A 19,895-nucleotide genomic window follows, 5' to 3' on the forward strand; every position below is an offset into this window, starting at 1 on the left:
AAGAACAAGGGTATATAAAATGTGTAACAAAATAATCACACAATTTATATGCCATATATTCATCAGATATATGTTATACACACATACATCTAGAGACATACATACAGTTTTTTCAAACCATAGTTACATTCTCTAATGAATATTTCTCAAAAGAATATATTTTACAGTTTGGGGTGACATGGCATATATTTACAAATAATAATCAAAAACTTTTACAATAAAATTCATAAAAGACTTCATAGATTTCTGCATATTTCTGCAATGTTCAAATACAAACTTATGTTAACACTTAGGTACTTACGCTCCATGAAATAGGGCCCAGGCTCAATTCTCCATACAATTTGTCCTTTTTGTGTTCCAGTCACACCCCTGTTTTTAGAATCCCAGAAGTTGGCTGGAGAATTCTCATCTGGAAAAACCAAATAAACACTTTTAAGCTTATAATTATAACTTCTTTGTCTTTCCTTAGCTCAAAGATGTAGTATGAATTCTAAAATAAACGGAAAAAAGTAAAGAGGGAAATATTAATGGACATTATTGTTAATGACAGTTGGTTATTTAAGATGGCAGAGTAGACGGACATGAGCTCATCTTCTCCTACAAGAACTCCAAAATTACAACTCACTGGTGAACAATCGTCAGTAGGAGAAGGTTCGATCCCACCAAAAAAATATACCCTACATCCAAGGGCAAAGGAGAAGCCCAAGCAAAATGGCAGGAAGGGTGAAACTGCGTTTAGAATCAAACCCCATACCCGACAGAAATGCTCGGAGAACTTAAACTAAAATCTTGCGCACACCAGGAGACTCCACAGAGACTGAGCCAGACCTGTCTTTGAGTGTTTGAGTGTCTCCTGTGGAGCTATGGGTCAGCAGTGCATTATAGGGGACTGGAATGCAAAAGTAGGAAATCAAGAGATAACTGGAGTAACAGGCAAATCTGGCCTTGAAGTACAGAATGAAGCAGGACAAAGGCTAACAGAGTTTTGCTAAGAGAACGCACTGATCTTAACACCCTCTTTCAACAACACAAGAGAAGACTCTACACATGGACATTACCAGATGGTCAACACCAAATCATACTGATTATATTTTTTTCAGGCAAAGATAGAGAAGCTCTATACAGTCAGAGAAAACAAGACCGGGAGCTGACTGTGGCTCAGATCATGAACTCCTTATTGCCAAATTCAAACTTAAATTGAAGAAAGTAGGGAAAACCACTAGACCATTCAGGTATGACCTAAATCAAATCCCCTCCAATTTGACAGTGGACATGACAAACAGATTCAAGGGATTAGATCTGATAACAGACTGCCTGAAGAACTATGGACGGAGGTTCATGACATTGTACAGGAGACAGTGATCAAGACCATCCCCAAGGGAAACAAAAATGCAAAAAGGCAAAATGGTTGTCTGAAGAGGCCTTACAAAGAGCTGAGAAAATAAAAGAAGCTAAAGGCAAAAGAGAAAAGGAAAGATATACCCATGTGAATGCAGAGTTCCAAAGAATAGCAAGGAGAGATAAGAAAGCCTTCCTCAGTGATCAACGCAAAGAAATAGAGGAAAACAACAGAATGGGAAAGACTAGAGATCTCTTCAAGAAAATTAGAGATACCAAGGGAACATTTCATGCAAAGATGGGCACAATAAAGGACAGAAATGGTATGGACCTAACAAAAGCAGAAGATATTAAGAAGAGGTGGCAAGAATACACAGAAGAACTATACAAAAAAGATCTTCAAGACCCAGAAAATCGCGATGGTGTGATCACTAACCTAGAGTCAGACATCCAGGAATGTGAAGTCAAGTGGGCCTTAGGAAGCATCACTACGAACAAAGCTAGTGGAGGTGATGGAATTCCAGTTGAGCTATTTCAAATCCTAAAAGATGATGCTATGAACATGCCACAGTCAATATGCTAGCTAATCTGGAAAACTCAGCAGTGGCCACAGGACTGGAAAAGGTCAGTTTTCATTCCAATCCCAAAGAAATGCAAGGCCAGAGAATGTTCAAACTACCACACAACTGCACTCATCTCACATGCTAGCAAAGGAATGCTCAAATCCTCCAAGCCAGGCGTCAACAGTACATGAACCTTGAACTTCCAGATATTCAAGCTGGATTTAGAAAAAGCAGAGGAACTAGAGATCAAATTGCCAATATCCGTTGGATCATCAAAAAAGCAAGAGAGTTCCAGAAAAATATCTATCTCTGTTTTATTGACTATGCCAAAGCCTTTGACTGTGTGGATCGCAACAAACTGTGGAAAATTCTTCAAGAGATGGGAATACCAGACCACCTGACCTGCCTCCTGAGAAATCTATACGCAGGTCAAGAAGCAACACTTAGAACTGGACATGGAACAACAGATTGGTTCCAAATCAGGAAAGGAGTATCAAGGCTGTATATTGTCACCCTGCCTATTTAACTTATATGCAGAGTACATCATGTGAAGTGCTGGACTGGATGAAGCACAAGCTGGAATCAAGATTGCCGGGAGGAATATCAATAACCTCAGATATGCAGATGACACCACCCTTATGGCAGAAAGCAAAGAAGAACAAAAGAGCCTCTTGATGGAAGTGAAAGAGGAGAGTGAAAAAGCTGGCTTAAAACTCAACATTCAGAAAACTAAGATGATGGCATCCGGTCTCATCACTTCATGGAAAATATATGGGGAAACAGTGGAAACAGTGTCAGACTTTATTTTTCTGGGCTCCAAAATCACTGCAGATGGTGACTGCAGCCATGAAATTAAAAGACGCTTACTCCTTGGAAGGAAAGTTATGACCAACCTAGACAGTATATTAAAAAGCAGAGACATTACTTTGCCAACAAAGGTCCATCTAGTCAAAGCTATTGTTTTTCCAGTAGTCATGTATGGATGTGAGAGTTGGACTATAAAGAAAGCTGAGCACCAAAGAATTGATGCTTTTGAATTGTGGTGTTGGAGAAGACTCTTGAGAGTCCCTTGGACTGCAAGGAGATCCAATCAGTCATTCCTAAGGAAATCAGTCCTGAATATTCATTGGAAGGACTGATGGTGGAGCTGAAACTCCAATACTCTGGACAACTGATGCAAAGAACTGACTCATGGAAAAGTCCCTAATGCTGGACAAGATTGAAAGCAGGAGGAAAAGCAGATGACAAAGGATGAGATGTTTCAATGGCATCACCGAGTCGATGGACATGAGTTTGAATGAGCTCCAGGAGTTGGTGATGGCAGGGAAGCCTTACGTGCTGCAGTCCATGGGGTCACAAAGAGTCAGACACGACTGAGTGACTGAACTGAACTGATTCATAATGATTTACTTAATGACTTGAATTTACAAGGGAGAACTAGGGAGAAGAGTGGGCAGGTGGAAAGTAAAGGGCATGTCTGGGCTTAACCAGGTTGGTCACTAAAGTGCCAAAAGACAAAAGTGCAAAGAACAAAGAGTATGATTGTTCATCAACCAGCAATGAGATGACACACAAAAAGAGATTGGGTGAGCTCCTGTCTATAAAATCCTTTATTAAAAAAAAAAGATGAATAGCTAAGCTGATAGACTATAAGAGAATCAAGATGGGGTTAAGAGAGGGGATATTAAGCTAGGAAACTGAGTCAAGACACAGCACAGGTTTGCCATGGATAGTGTTCAGGAAATACCAAGCAAGTCAGCACGTTGGCTGAGATAATTGTTCACAATGGTCAGCAGTGAGTTACCTTGACACAACGTAAAAGAAGGAAAGAGGAAGAAGGACAGAAAGGACAGATCCAAAGAATAGGCCTGAAAGCAGCATTGTCTCTAAGTTCTCTGACTTCATGGCACTAAGAAAATGGTCATATTTGTAGGATACACTGGGGTACATGAAAGAGACATTGACCACGTAGGTTGACAATAGGGGTGCTCTGGCTGCCCCAGGCTCTGCCCCACCCTGAAGGCATAAGGGATTCATGTTCTTTAACTTGCTCACATCACACTAGTTTGAAGCTCGGTCCTAAGGTCCTGGAATAGGAAATGAAACTAAGGATGTGACAAAGAGACCATTCAGAGTTTTACAGGTACACAAGTGTGTGCACAGAGACACCGGTTCTTAATGTCAGATGCACCTCATTTTCATCCCCAAACCTCTTTTCTAGGAGGGAAGATTAGGCATACACTGTAACTGAGAGCTGAAATTAAGCAGAAAGGGTGAAGTCAGTGATCCACTAAAACAGGAAAGGTAGAAAACAGGTTCAAAGTCCAAGGAAATAGTCCTGAGAATAAAAACCTCAATTCTTAAGAGCATAAAAGAAACAGAAGGTGGTCCACGTGAGGGGTCGGATAATCCAGCTCTGAGGGATTTCTGTCTGTGGTTTCCCTTGCAGCCCACTGGTTTTATGACATTGAGAAGTCAAAGAGGTCTGGGAGGAGTGGTCCTTTCTGCTGTCTGTAATCAACACAGCATAAGTCAAAGGTTCTTTACAGTGAAAGGCCAAGGAGCAGTGTCACCTCCTTTCAGAAAAATAATACGAGGCAATCGACTCCATCCCATCACAGAACTACAACCACACTGATATTTAGAAGGCACTCAAGTATCACCTAAAACTGGATTTGAAAGATGGCATGTGGCTCCTCGGGGCAGATGCTGCTCACTGCCTCTCCCTTGAGCCTCTTCCTTGTCAACTGAACCCCAATTCTGTCCAAGGTAACAATGTGCCCAGTTAAAACTGCTGCTGCTGCTGCTAAGTCGCTTTAGTCGTGTCCGACTCTATGCGACCCCATAGACAGCAGCTCACCAGGCTCCTCCATCCATGGGATTCTCCAGGCAAGAACACTGGAGTGGGGTGCCATTGCCTTCTCCGCCCAGTTAAAACAGTTACCCTTAAATGCAGCTAAGGGTGGCATGTGGCCAGTGCATGTGGGTTGAATTCTACTGGGTGGGACTTCTGGGGGAGCTATTATTATTAAGACTGATAAGAGGACATTTAATAATCTTTTTGCTCTCCCCTCCCACCTCCTCTGTCCTTAAATGAGAGCCATAAGCTAAGGATGACAGATAAAGAAGCTAGAAACATCCATGATGATCCTTTGAACCCTGAATGGCCCTCAGACTTCTTGCTACTGAGGCAAAAATAAATTCCTAGTTATTTAAGCCCTGTGGTTGGGTTTCTGTCACTTGTGGCCGAACAAAATTCCTAACAGACACAATTACCATCCTAAAAGTCATTCAGTGATTTAGACCCATGAGGCCTGACTTGAACCAGAATCACTGAGACTGCATCACTTCTCCAGTTTAGACAACAAAGGTAGCTTCTTCTCTAAAACATACTTTAATGGGCAAAGTTGCTTGCATAGGAACAGAGACTCTCATGTTTTCACAAAAAGATGTATTGTACTAGCTGTTGGTCACATGGAAGGCTTCAGGAAGCTGGACCCTGAGGGGAGCAGAACACAGGCACAGGGAGTAGAAGGTGTCCGTCCAACTGTTCAAAATGCCAGACAGCTATGCACATGAGAAATTTTCTGAAAATACTGCTGTGTCAGTTTCCTCTTGAGGCCTCAGGAAAGACAGGCAACAACAAATGTCATTTTAAGATCACAATGATAAAATGCAACTTCCACAAAATTATACTTCTTAAAGTGTGACCTCACTGTAAGAGGGTTGGCACTTCTACTATTACTAAACTTTTTCTCCCAAGCCATCAGTTAAGCCAAACCAAGTACACACTTCTGACATATCAACCCTAAGGAGATGGAACACTGAAGAGCAGAAACAGAGGGGAGGGTGGGGGTAATGAGATGAGAATTATCGTAAGAGGGCTTATCCCCACACAGAAGTGATTCCTGGGGCTTGACACAACCCTTTACATGTTCCCTGGAGGAGAATCGTGTCAGAGAACCAGTGCCAGCATCTCCTGTTCCAAGAAGAGCCACTAGTAACTTTTTCTTTGCCTATGATATTCACTTCGAGGTAGAAATACTGCACTGCATGAATATCCTCCCTTGGTCTCAGAAGTCAGAAATAAGGGAGAACGAGTTATGGGTGCTTCCTCCTCAGACCCTTAACCAAGAAAGAGACCTAGAGTAAGGTGTTCAAATCACCTACCAGCTCATGGGGTTAGCATAAACCATATATCTCTGACTTTAGCTCCTATTGTTGGTTTGTAGGCAATGTGGACAACTCCATTTGGTTAAATTTATGATATTTAAAGAAACAAAGGCAGTTCTCTGGAAGCAAAATGTTGAAAAGGTACCGTGATCATTCAGACTCATAAGGAATTCAAACGTCCCATATATGATGAGAAATGAATCAGAATTAGGATGAAAAGGCCCAGAGCAGATGCTTGATGGGTCTGCTCTTTTCTTTTAAGCCCCAAGTCACAAGGAGAAACAATCCTGTAAACCTTCATGGGGAAGGTCTTATTCCCACCATGCAGAGTGTCTGTCACGTAGAACTTACCCAAGTTGGTTAGTATTCTGGCTATTCTACATGGAAATTTTTCTCTGATGAGATTATATTTCTGATAATTCATCATCCCTGACAGATAGTAGCACTCTTGACATTGAGTGACAGTTACTCTTAACTGAAGATATAAAATTCCTAGAAATAAACCAGTGTAGGGTCACAGAATAGGGTCACAGTATTTTACAGTTGTGTTCACAACCTCCACGGCTCCAGCTCCCACTGCCATAAGACAGCAGAGCTCTGGCCTGCCTTGGTGGCACCATTCTAAAAACTAAATAGAATGACTCATCCTTTGTCTTTGTTTCAAGAACACTGATTTTAATTTGTCCTTCAGATTAAAACTTTTTAAAGTAGGTAAACACCTTCAATTAGGCTGCAATCCGTTCTCACCTAGCCAAACACCTTCTTACTGACTGTGGTTCTCTGCTCAGATCTGCTTTTCATGGATATTTGAGGACAGAATATTTTTTCTCAGATTGTGTAACTTGTTTTTCTTTACCCTCATTTAACATCTATTTTAGGCAATTCAATCTTTCTTAAACGCCCCTACTCCAAAGAAGAAAAATAATTGAGTATAAAATACTATACCAAAGAAAGGGTTCTAAATTCCCTAGATGTTATCATATAGATACAATATATGCATCTATTTCTTCCATTAATTCAACAAAGATTCTGAGAGATCAAATAAATGTCATTGCTCTTTAAACTCAATTATCAATTGTTCTGTTTATACTTGGCCACTTCCCTTCCCCATTTCTCTTAAGAACTGTGTAGATCTGTCCTCATATCCTCTAATTTCTACCCTATGACTTAGAGCAAGGTACCGTGCATTCTACAACATCCAGATCATGGATGATATGAGGCCCCATCTCCCTGGTTTCTCCATCTCCCTACTGTCATCTTTTCTGTACACATATCTATTTCTTGCCTTCTTGCTCAGAGTTCTAGGCAATAATGGTGGTGCCCTTGACTCAAACACTTCTATCAGCACCTTCTCTCACCTTGATCATTAGATTCTTCCTCCCAACCTAAAACACATCAGCCTCCGTGAGGTATATTTTCCTGCTTTTGCTCCTTGCCCCTTTTCTCATTCACATTCTTATTTTCCTTCCTACCAAGATTAAAGTGTCTGTTACAGTTACAATGGAGTTTATATTCTCAGAGTGTATATTCTAGATATTTAGGTAACTTTCTAGCTGGAATATAATCATAAAAACATTGGAGATGTTTAATGCATGTACCTAAATATTCTTCTCTAAATGGTTTGGCAGAGTTTATATAAAGCTTGTCCACTCATGTCTCTTACATATTCTTTGTTCTCTTATAAATCTAGTTGGCAGTACATTTTCTCTAAATATAAAGGCATAGCACACACCCCAAAAGCCCTAAAATCCTTCTAATAAAATTTTCATACCTATTTGTTAATATTGTGGGATCATAATCAAGAAAATTCTTAAAAATCTTTACTCTTGCCTTATTTTAGCAATCCATGATATTTTCCCAACTGATTTCATTTACTGTTTTTTAAAATTACAGTTAGCCCTTCAAAAAAGGCAGAGGAACCAGAGATCAAACTGCCAACATCCAATGGATAATCAAAAAAGTAACAGAGTTCCAGAAAAACATCTACTTCTGCTTTATCGACTATCCCAAAACCTTTGAATGTGTGGATCATAATAAACTGTAGGAAATTCTGAAAGAGATGGGGATACCAGACCACCTAACCTGCCTCTTGAGAAACCTGTATGCAGGTCAGGAAGCAACAGTTAGAACTGGACATGGAACGACAGACTGGTCCCAAACAGGAAAAGAAGTATGTCAAGGCTGTATATTGTCACCCTGCTTATTTAACTTATATGCAGAGTACATCATGAGAAATGCTGGGCTGGAAGAAGCACAAGCTGGAGTGAAGTTTGCTGGGAGAAATATCCATAACCTCAGATATGCAGATGACACCACCCTTTTGGCAGAAAGTGAAGAACTAAAGAGTCTCTTGATGAAGGTGAAAGAAGAGAGTGAACAAGTTGCCTTAAAGTTCAACATTCAGAAAACTAAGATCATGGCATCCGGTCCCATCACTTCATGGCAAATAGATGGGAAAACAGTGGAAACAGTGTCAGAATTTATTTTTCTGGGCTCCAAAATCACTGCAGAAGGTGATTGCAGCCATGAAATTAAAAGACGCTTGCTCCTTGGAAGGAAAGTTATGACCAACCTAGACAGCATGTTAAAAAGCAGAGACATTACTTAGCCAACAAAGGTCCGTCTAGTCAAAGCTATGGTTGTTTCAGTGGTCATGTATGGATGTGAGAGTTGGACTATAAAGAAAGCTGAGTGCCAAAGAATTGAAGCTTTTGAACTGTGGTGTTGGAGAAGACTCTTGAGAGTCCCTTGGACTGCAAAGAGATCCAACCAGTCCATCCTAAAGGAAATCAGTCCTGAATATTCATTGGAAGGATTGATGCTGAAGCTGAAACTCCAATACTTTGGCCACCTCATGCGAAGAGCTGACTTATTTGAAAAGACCCCGATGCTGGGAAAGATTGAGGGCAGGAGGAGAAGGGGACAACAGAGGATGAGATGGTTGGATGGCATCACCAACTCAATGGACATGGGTTTGAGTGAACTCCAGAAGTTGGTGATGGACAGGGAGGCCTGGCGTGCTGCGGTTCATGGGGTCGCAAAGAGTTGGACACGACTGAGCGACTAAACTGGAACTTCAACAAAAGCAGGGATTAGGTAAACTGCCCCTCTCTGTAGTCAAAAATCAACCTATAGTCAGCTCTCTGCATATTCAATGGGTTCCTCCTTATCCACAGGTAGTTTCACATCCACAATTTCAACCAACCATGGATCGTGTGGAACTACAGTATTTATACTGAAAAAAATCGAGTATTAGTAGACCTGAGTAATTTAAACCCATGTTGTTCAAAGATCAGCTGTACTCTTTAGGGTTACTCCAGTTAATTTTGTTTTTAATACTAGAACTACTTATGTTAAGTCTGCTTCTCCAAGGGAAAAACAAAGTATTTGGACCCAGGAATAAAGGAGCAGGCGTACAAGATTACACTACAAAAAACTAACTCTCTTTTTTACTAATTATAGAGTACAGTAGCTCAGAGAACTTTCTCAGATTTGGTCAGTTAGATGAGAAACAGTCTCTTTCCCTTAATGAAAACCACATGGTTTTACCTTGTCTTAAACAAAATCTCAATATAAATTGATTTACCAATATCTCCTACACATTTGCTTCCCAAGTGGCTCAGTGGTAAAGAATCCACCTGCCTATGCAGGAGCCACAGGAGACATGGGTTCAATCCCTGGGTTGCGAAGATCCCCAGAGGAGGAAATGGTAACCCACTCCAGTATTCTTGCCTGGAAAACGCCATGGACAGAGGAGTCTGGCAGGCTACAGTCCATGGGGTTGCCAGAGTTGGACATGACTGAGCACGCCTGCACCTTCCCCTTTAGCTAACTGATCCTCCAGGGCAAGGATTGCTTAACTCCATGGCTCACAATGAATACCCTGGGATTCTCCAAAACACAGATTTCTAGTTAGTAGGTTTGAGTCAGGATGCAGGAATCTGAATTTTAGCAAACACCTCATTCAGTTGATTCTGATACAGTACTACAAAAATACCTCATGTGGAAAAAAACTTGTTCCATGGTAATCTCCAGGGAAACTGAGCAATCATATCTGCCATGCACATCTCATTAATCATTTCCCTCTCATTTGTCAGTTTGTTCCTTCCTCCTTTCTTTCCTTCCTTCCCTTGAATGGTTTTTATTGACCGACTACTATGAAAGCCAACACCCCATCTCCTGCCATAACGAGATGGCAGCATAGTAGAAAAAGACTGGCATGTCAGGTACAACGCAATACTAAAACTGCTAGGATAGAGGCGTGCATACTTTATAAAGTTATTAAAGGAGAACCAAAGAGGAATAATCAGCATTCCCTGTGACTGTGTATAATGAATACGGTGCTGGTCTCTCAAGTTTGAAAAGTCTTTTGGAGATGAACATGGAGCTATACTTTCGGAGATCTACACATTTAAGCCAGTCATTAAGGTATTTCAATCCATTTCTCCTTTTCTTCCTTGGAAAGGAAGGTTAATTATGTTAACTTAATATATGATTGTAAAGATTAATTTTAAAAAATAAATTCTTTTAAAATGCCACTGAGACCTAAAATAACATAAGCATAAAGTCTTTCATGCACCAAACTCTTCCTTCCCCATACTATTTCACAAAGAGAGATCAGTGTGAAGGTAATCTTTTAAAGATTAATTTTTTCTGTATGATTTTTGGATTCCAGAAAATGTCCTATGAATAGGTTTTGAAGATAATAAAAATATATATAGGTGATATGACCAGACATATCAAACATATCCAAATATAATTTGGATTTGAAAATGTTTCTATGTCTATATTAGTATTTCTAAAACCTCCATACAGTACTGGAGATAAAACAGGAACAAAAAAAGTATTCAAAGTCCTCACACTTCTATCAGCCAATCTAGGGGAATTGAAAAAAAGATGAGAAATTTTGTGAGAAAGATGCCATGTGACAGACTGTTCCAGAGATGAAAAATGATGCTTACAAATTTTCTTTTGCTCCAAAGCAATCGCTCCCTATATTTTCTCATAAAATGTCATAAACATCTAAATTGATATAAAATTACTGTGGGATACAAATTGAATATCCCTACATCCTGAGATAAGATCATAAAGGAGCCTCAATTTATTCTAGCTACACTCAGAAATTAGATGCCTTGTCTAGGATTTGGGATTTAGAAAGCAATCCTAAACTATTAATATAATTTGAAACAAAATGATCATTCTAGACCTAGGCAAAAACACACCTTCACAGGGGCTGTGTGACTGTTAAAACTCTGCAAATTTACCTGAAAGTGCTAGGCAAGTTATGTGAGAGGAAAACTCTGATAATGACTGAGATTTGAACTAAGCTGCAGGGAAGCGGTGACTCTTTACCACTGATTGTACCAAAGAGAGCACCAATCTTATTAAGTGCTATGAGAATTCCCTAACAAACTGCCTCATGAATCGGCACACTTTACATTTGTTTTTAACCCGATGTCCCTAGATTCCCAATTCTGTACACTAACACCCTCTCTGAGTAGGGAAAAAATAAAAAAGAGTGTGTATATTAGACATATTTAGAGATCGCAATGATGACACCATGTTATCAAATGAGAATGTCCAACCTGGTGACTATGGCTTTGGAACCACTTGAATGGCATTTTTCTTAGAGAGACCAGAAAGTTTTGCTGATTATAACATGCTGGAGAATAGAGAAAAAGACAATAGCACATTACAGGACAGAAAAAGCAACAGGGGCTGAGAAGATTCGCTTGCAAGAGGGAAAGGTCTGCCCTTGGGAATGTTTGCACTGAAGTCGGTGTCTCACTGCCTGCAAGGGAACAAGGGAGCATTTGGCATGGGGATGGGGGAGTGGAGTGGGGTGCATATACTGATTCAATGTCATACACACCCACAGTATGAGAGAGGTTGTGTTACTGTTGTCTCTACAGGAGGCCTCACCAGGAGTGGTAGAGCTCAATCCAAATTATATGTTTCAGTAGATCCATGCTGGGTGACATAATTTATAACCAAGTCCTAAACCATACCCCTGAGGTCTCCTCAACATTCAGACCTCCATACATGCTGGGCAGAGGCTGGAGGCCCTGCTAAGCAACTTCCTATATAAAATACCTGATCCTAAACTAGTCAGTTAAACCCTCACTTTGACAAGGAAGGAGTGAGGGAACCACCAACAGATCAGTGAGAAGAAATATTTGGACTCATTTCAGTAAATACCTCCCAAGAGTTTCAGTCAGAGAGGGTTTATAGAAGCATTCATTTTAAACACAGGCATCCCAGGTGGTGCAGTGGTTAAAGACTCGCCTGCCAATGCAGGACACACAGGAGACACAGGTTCAATCCCTGGGTGAGGAAGATCCCCTGGAGAAGGAAACGGCAAACCACTCCAGTATTCTTGCCTGGAGAATCCCATGGACAGGAGAGCCTGGCAGGCTACAGTCCATGGGATCACAAAGAGTCAGACACACATGCCTGCATAATGTTTACATGTAAAAAATGGATCCCTATTTCTTTCAGAGTAAAATTCAAAGTCTTTACAGAGGTGAACAGTGTCCTACAGGACTTGGCAGCCCCGGTCTCCACCCCTCAAAAAATTACAGCTCTGAGTTCATCTTTCCCTACTCTGCCCCTGTACCCACTCTATCCACTCCAGCCACAATGGACTCCCTGATAGTGAAGGGGATCCAAGTACACCATGCCAAAATATGTCACTGAGCTGAAAGTAACTAGTTTTCTGCTCTCCTCTTTAAATCTAAAAGCAAGACCCAAATTTTCATCTCTAAAGTCTTCCTCTTCCATACTAGAAAGAGTAAAATGACTCAATCACTACTCACCAAAGGAGAAGGAACTAGCTTCAGTCTGCATAACAAACCTTCCTAAAAACCCTTATCCTCCAGTAGTTCCCCCCATATATTTACCTTCCCACAATTTACCACTCCTAGAAGCCAACTCCTACTCCCTTTGTCTAGTTACGTCTCCACAATTTATTGCCCTTTGTTAAAGTAGCATATAAGCCCAAGTTTAATCACTCTTTCTGGTCTTCATGTACAAGAAGGCTTTGTGTAAGTAGAAATAAAAATTTTAACAGTTATTAAAATTTGCGTATCCTTTTTCCTCTTAATCTGTCTTCTGTCAGTCTAATTTGCTGGCCTGGTAGCCATACCTAAGAGAATAGAGGAATGTTTTTTTTCCTCCTCTGCAATATCCTCAAAGTTCTGTTCAGGATTCTGCCTCAGGATCTATTTGTCTGAAACTTTCCCCCCATATATCCATATGGATCAGTCCTCTCCTTAAATCATTTTTATTTTTTGCTTGCACATAACAATCTCAATGAAATCTACCCTAACTGCCTCTAGCATTCCTGGAGTATCTTACCCTACTCAATTTCCTTTCCAAAACCCTATCACTATCTAACACTCTATATAATCTATATATTTGTATACTGTCTTTCTCTCCAAGAGGTCAAGAACTTTTGTCTATTCTGTTCACTGATGTATATTAAGTAACTGGAACAATATCTGGCACATAGTAGGTGCTCATATTTAGTTGAGTAAGAGATGTCTTCATATATTCTTTTCATTATGATGCTATAGCATTAAGTGAATATCAGTATTATACTGTTAAAATATACAAAGGAGGAAAAAAATTCTCACCAAGGAATGCATAAAACCTTTTTTAAAGAGATCTATGTCTTTTTCAAAATAGAGAAAACCAAGGACGATATTGCTTAGTTCTATTACACTAACTTAACAAGATCAATTTACTTAAACTCTCAATCTTTATAACAATAATTTTGTATTAATTCAATCACAGTGATACGCCTAGTTGACATTCAACTCTGTTTATATCTTACAGGCTGTCACACCAATGCACAAAAAGATGAATTCACTTTCCTCAGAACACATGATCAATTTCTCACAAAGGTCTTTGAAACGTATTAAACAAGATTTTTTCCTGATGAAGACTTTCAGAGCATTTCTAAATTAAGATTTATCTTTTTCCTCAGCTGAATATTTTCCTATAGGAAACTCAAATTCCTTGATAATACATCAAATGGAAAAATCACTAAAAGTTTACTTACAACAAATACTCTATTTTATTTGGCTATTATAAAAATTTATAATAAATATCATTGTGAAAAAAGAATATGCAATTTGTAATAGTTTTAGTCAATTTCATGTTAGAAATATAAGCAGGAATTAGGCACTCTGTAAAATTTGAGACTTAAAGATGAAGTATACACTGCTGTCAGTACATAATTTTCCCCAACAGTTTGCATGGCTATATTTCCTCCAGCAATTATACTTTTACAATGAGAATGTAAGCCTAAACTCCTTTAAAGGGTCAAGCATGGTCAGCATATGGTATCTTGGTAAACACCTTGGCACAAGATCCACTTTAGGAATATTATGTAACAATGACACTGAAATACCACAATTCCCTTCCTGGTACCAAAGCTTACAGGTTAAAACAAAACTTCCTATTATTAAAGAACTTTCATGAGAAACAGTAGGTAAATGATATTTTTCCAAAGGTCCATAATTTGAGGCAAAACTATGACAGGCTAACAAAAGTTAGAAGGGAGACTTTAAGGCCTAAAAACAGAAAGAAAACAATTACAGAAGTGATGGTGGAAATGAAATTCAAAATTAATTCAACACATATTTACTGAAAGAAAGCTGAGCACCAAAGAATTGATGCTTTTGAACTGTGGCGTGGGAGAAGACTCTTGACAGTCCCTTGGACTGCAAGGAGATCCAACCAGTCCATCCTAAAGGAGATCAGTCCTGGGTGTTCACTGGAGGGACTGATGTTGAAGCTGAAACTCCAATACTTTGGCCAACTGGTCCGGAGAGCTGACTCATTTGAAAGTACCCTGATGCTGGGAAAGATTGAGGGCCAGAGGAGAAGGGGACGACAGAGGATGAGATGGTTGGATGGCATCACCAACTCAATGGACATGGGTTTGGGTGGACTCCGGGAGTTGGTGATGGACAGGGAGGCTTGGCGTGCTGCGGTTCATGGGGTCGCAAAGAGCTGGACTCGACTGAGCTACTGAACCGAACTGAACTGATATTTACTGAGCAAACCCTCTCTGGCAGGCCGTATTCTAAGTGACAGGGATTTGAGGGGGAATAGGAGAGTCAAAGTCCCTGTCCTTGTGGAAACTTTGGTCCAGTGGGGAAAGCGATGAATAATCAAACACAAAATAATGTGCATGCTAGGTAGTATAGTAGATATAATGTAAAGTCAGGTGGTGGTAACATGACTTAAAGAAATACAGCCAGGGAGCAGGAGGGGAGTGAGGTTGGTGGAAGAATACTATTTTCCATTGGCTGTTGAGGGAAACATTTGAACAGGGCCATGAATGAAGTGAGAATGTTTTCAACTGGGAGATTTGCAACAAAGGAAAATCCAAGCACCCTGAAACAGGATAAGCCCTCCACGTTCCCAGGAACAATAAAGTGAAGCAGAGTGAATGATGAGGCAGAGAGTAGGAGAAGATGAGCTGGGAGAGTTGGGCAGGGCCAGCTTGCAGACATGGACAGTAATAAACACTAGAGAGCTGACCTTGCACTGGGCACTGTTCTGCTGTGTTGCCTTATTAACTCATTACAACCTCTAACAATCCTTTGAGGTATCATTATGAGATTTTTAATAATAGGGAAACTAAGACACAAAGAAGTCAAGAAATGCACTACAAATCCCAAAACTAGTACGTGCAGCGTGAACCCAGGCTGTCTTGCTCCAGAAGCCACATTTCTCAATGCTATGCCAGACCATCGATCTAGACCACAGTGAAGAGTCTGGATTTCACTTGGAGGATAATGGAATCACTGGAGAATTCAAAGCAGGAAAGTGACATGATCTGCATCTAATAAAAAAAAATCCTCTGGCTGCAGTGTACAGAGTACATTGTACAAGGATAGAGAGGATGGTGCACCATGATGTTTTAGGCCCAGGCCCAGCACAAGCCTTGGAGCCATAACCTAAACATGACCTTCCTCCCATCGCCATCTTTCCTGTGCAGACAGAGCCACCGAAGCTATAAATATCCACCCTTAGAGTACAAGGCTCTGAACCAATTCCAGGCTCTTCAATCCAGTGACCCTGGGAGGTGACTCATCTGCCTCTAAACTCTCTCCAAGCCCAACCATCACCCTCACTAAGTCCACCATTCTCCTCCTTTCCCCTTCTTTATTCAAACAACTCCTGAAAATCCAACTATCCCCACATTCAACCTTAATCAGCCAATACAGAAAGTTCTGATTCTCCATCACTTAGTAATTCAACAAAATCCTTAATGCAGCATATTTAATATGTCACTAGCAGTTAGTCCACAAGGACCCTCTATTCACCAACAGAAGTATGTTTTTTTGTTTTTAGGTACATACCATTTATTACAGGTGCAATGAAAGTACTATATTGCGTGATAATCATGTTACCAGGCTGCGGCTGCTAGGTGATGCTAAGATCCTAGAACTTCATAAAATAGCAGACCTAAGTTTAAAGTCCATTTTTCCCATTTACTGTATGACCTTGGGCAAGTCTTAAAACTGCAAATACTCCATTTCTTTCTTCCATAAAATGATATTAGCACTCCTAGCTCAGAACTCTGTAGGGAGGACATATGTATAGAATGTGAAACTGGTACATACTAGGAGCCACATGGCTAGGTTTCTAAATCTATTTCATCCTTTTTAAAAAGAGCTATGTCTTTAATACTCAGAAAGCACAATTTCCCAACTTTATTTCGTTTTAACTTTTTAAATGTATTTCCTTTAAAGAAACTATCTTATTCTGATTTTTCAAAAATACAATTAAAGCAAAAAAGCATACTTATTTATATGTTTTCAGAAATTTTTCTTTCTTAGGCAAAGGATGCCAAATAATCAGGCAGCAAAAGTACAGTGATATTAATAGCACATTATGCCACGAACTATGCCATGTAGCACATTCTCCCACATAGAGTATCTGCCTAGTTCTTGGAGAGAGGGTCAATCAAAGCTGAAAGCTCTTTCAATGAGCTTTAAGCCTGGCTTTAAAAAAAGTCAGGTAGGGACTTCCCTGGTGGTCTAGTGGCTAAGACTCTGTACTCTCAATGCAAGGGGTCCATGTTTGGTCTCTGATCAGGGAACTAGCTCCCACAGGCTACACCTAAAAGACCCAGCACAGGCAATTAAGTATTAAAAAAAGGAAAGAAAGAAAGAAACGGGCAGAGGCACCCTCATCTCTATACACAGTAAATCCAAGACTGAATACAGTTTCAACTTAGGAATCTCTGTCACCCACTGTGTGCCTAAAAAGTCACCAGAAATCGCACTGTTTTGACTACATATCCTCCTTTTCTTTCCTCTGATTATTTTGTATGAATACACTAAGCTCTCACTCATAGATAATTCCTTCTAATACTAAAAGAAGTTTAAAAGCAACTTCTAGATCCTCCAGGATGTCTCTTTTACACTGGACATGATAACTGAAGATCCTGGGAAATGTACCATCATAAAATATAATATTTAGTACTAAACCATTCTTTGGTTCAGGGTGAATTACTACTTTGATCTTAAGAAGCTCATTAAAAAGAACTTGTAATAAGGACTGGAAAGTGTAATAGGTAACTTTATTTAAAGAAGGCTATTGCCCTTACTGAAGTGAACCAGATACTTGTCGGAGTTAATCCAAACAAGTTCTGAAAATATAAATTAGGAACACGTGGGAGCAATCTTTCTGGAACAGTTACTGCTACTGATTCTAAAGAATAATTTTGAGGAAGGGGCTACTCCCTTGGGTCCTGCCCCAAAATGGCTTTATCAGAAGATTAATAACCCTCCCAGAAATTAGATTGCTCACCTGAATCTTTACTACATCATCAATTTCCTTTTCATTAAACTGAGCATGTTATTCAATAAGGATGCTCCTGGCATTCTAGTGGATAATTCTTCGTAAGTATCTGTCCAGTACATTATACAAATAGTTAAGAATCCCTGGCTCTCAGGCACTAAATGCTAAGTATGCTATATGCCCATAAAAAATAACATCCCCAACCCCTTTGAGAACCATTTTTGGTACAGAGCCAAAAAAATAAATTTTTTCATTTTAAAAATTAAAATAGAATTGAAATTTTGCCCTACCTTCATCTCAGTTTCTAAACAATTATAGCAGATTCAGAAGGTCTATAGAAAACTTGGCCAGTTTGCCACAGATGCCACAAGAAAATATCTTTTAAAACATGGTTTTATTCTTGAGTTACAATTTTTTTGTAAGATTGTTAAATCATTACTCTCTAGAATGTGAATTCATATGAATAAATACTTTTCCACAAAAATATTACATTACAAATAAATCGGTTTTAACATCTCATTCCCAGAGAAAACAGTTTTTAAATCCATCAAAAACACTATTATTCCAGAGGCAGATGACCTGTCATGAAATCTATTTTGACTCAGTCTAATGCCATTTTCAAAGCATTCTTGTAGGTAGAATCTGTACTTCACATCACAGTAAAATAATTCATCTAAAACCAGTGAAACTCTAGAAATTCACAGTGAGGGGACTGTATAGATGTTTGTAAAAGTTTCACAAAAGCGTTAATCCCAGCACTGATCTCTGATCTAAACGTGATAAATGCACCAGATAATTTGTTAATAACTGTTCCTCACCAAGCTGAGAATGGACAGTATTAAGAATTTTTCAAAGAGAAAGGCAGAGAGAACCGTAAATCCCAAGCAGTTGGACATGGAAATCAGAGAGTGGAATTCATTTCACAGAACTTTCTAATACCTTACCTCAAAAAATTCCAAAGAGTACATCTCTGCTTTCACCAGGGTAGAATCCATGATTTCAAATCAGATTTAGGAAGCAGCAGGAAGAAACATTTCATTTTCCTTAAAACAATGCACCCAGCATGCCCATTGGCAATTTCATTCATAGGAGTGGCCAGAACCAAAGTCTAAGAGGATCTGGAGTCCTAATGTGGTGGGGAGAGAACTGCAGGTCCACTCCTGAAGCTCTTGCTGCTCCTCTTCCCCCGAAGTTCTAGAAATGAAATACCGAGGGGGACTCAGGCAGGCCACTATGGAGACTTTTGTCCAGCTATGAACTGAGAGCTGCCACTGCCTTTCATCAAGACTTATCACTGTTCAGGCATCCAAAGTGAAAAAACAATCATGTACCAGTGTCCCTGAGGCTGAGGCAGCCGTGGCCACGCCCCTGTCAAGCACAGGATGCAATCGCCCCATCCTCCCCTCACTTCCTTCCTCTGCTTTTCCATGGGAGAATTCCAAAGAACGAGTTCTGTGGGTATACACACACACACACACACACTCGCGCACACAGTGGCCTGATGTCAATAAGCTGTTATCACAGAGAGGGGGGGTTTCTGTTTGACTTACTCAGAAAAGAGTGGCCACTACATGGGGAACTCTAATTTACTGTTATCATTAATCAGATACAGCCTTCATTTAAGTTACTGAAATAGGCTCACAGCATCCTAGCCAATCCAGAATGGAGTCTGTGGATTTGTGATTTCAAATTGTAAACAAGCACTAAAACTTTTTCATATATCAAACTGCTTTCACAAAAACCCCTAAATGTGGTTATCAATCCAGAGGTTATTTTCAGACCTTACTTCTAAAGCAAAAATAGATACAGTCACCAATTTAGCTGGTGCTGCTATCTTACTCTAGGAAGCAGTTGTGGTGGGAGACTCTCTAGTCAGATGTGTCGTTCTTCAGTGGAGAAATGGGCTTCATAAAACTGTGCACCCTGGGCTGTTGTCGCAACTTTGAAGTACTGGCTGAATTGGGTGAATGCAATCAAAGGCTACAAGACCATCTCTTT

At 39.9% G+C, this 19,895-nt stretch overlaps 1 protein-coding gene across 4 annotated transcripts in view; it reads right to left on the bottom strand.

The window, feature by feature from the left end:
* The window catches only part of HECW2 (HECT, C2 and WW domain containing E3 ubiquitin protein ligase 2), a 434,970-nt gene that overhangs the window by 164,454 nt on the left and 250,621 nt on the right, over positions 1-19,895 (bottom strand). For 3 of the 4 annotated variants that reach the window (XM_006078135.4, XM_044936746.2, XM_025277874.3), the window contains exon 3: positions 302-409. In XM_006078135.4, the coding sequence (XP_006078197.3) occupies positions 302-409 (108 nt within the window). Of the gene's footprint in view, positions 1-301; positions 410-18,841; positions 19,220-19,895 lie in introns of those variants that run through there. The other variant, XM_006078137.4, reaches the window with a different exon arrangement.

Source organism: Bubalus bubalis, chromosome 2 (assembly GCF_019923935.1).
Source record: "Bubalus bubalis isolate 160015118507 breed Murrah chromosome 2, NDDB_SH_1, whole genome shotgun sequence".
NCBI classification, from domain to species: Eukaryota; Metazoa; Chordata; class Mammalia; order Artiodactyla; family Bovidae; genus Bubalus; species Bubalus bubalis.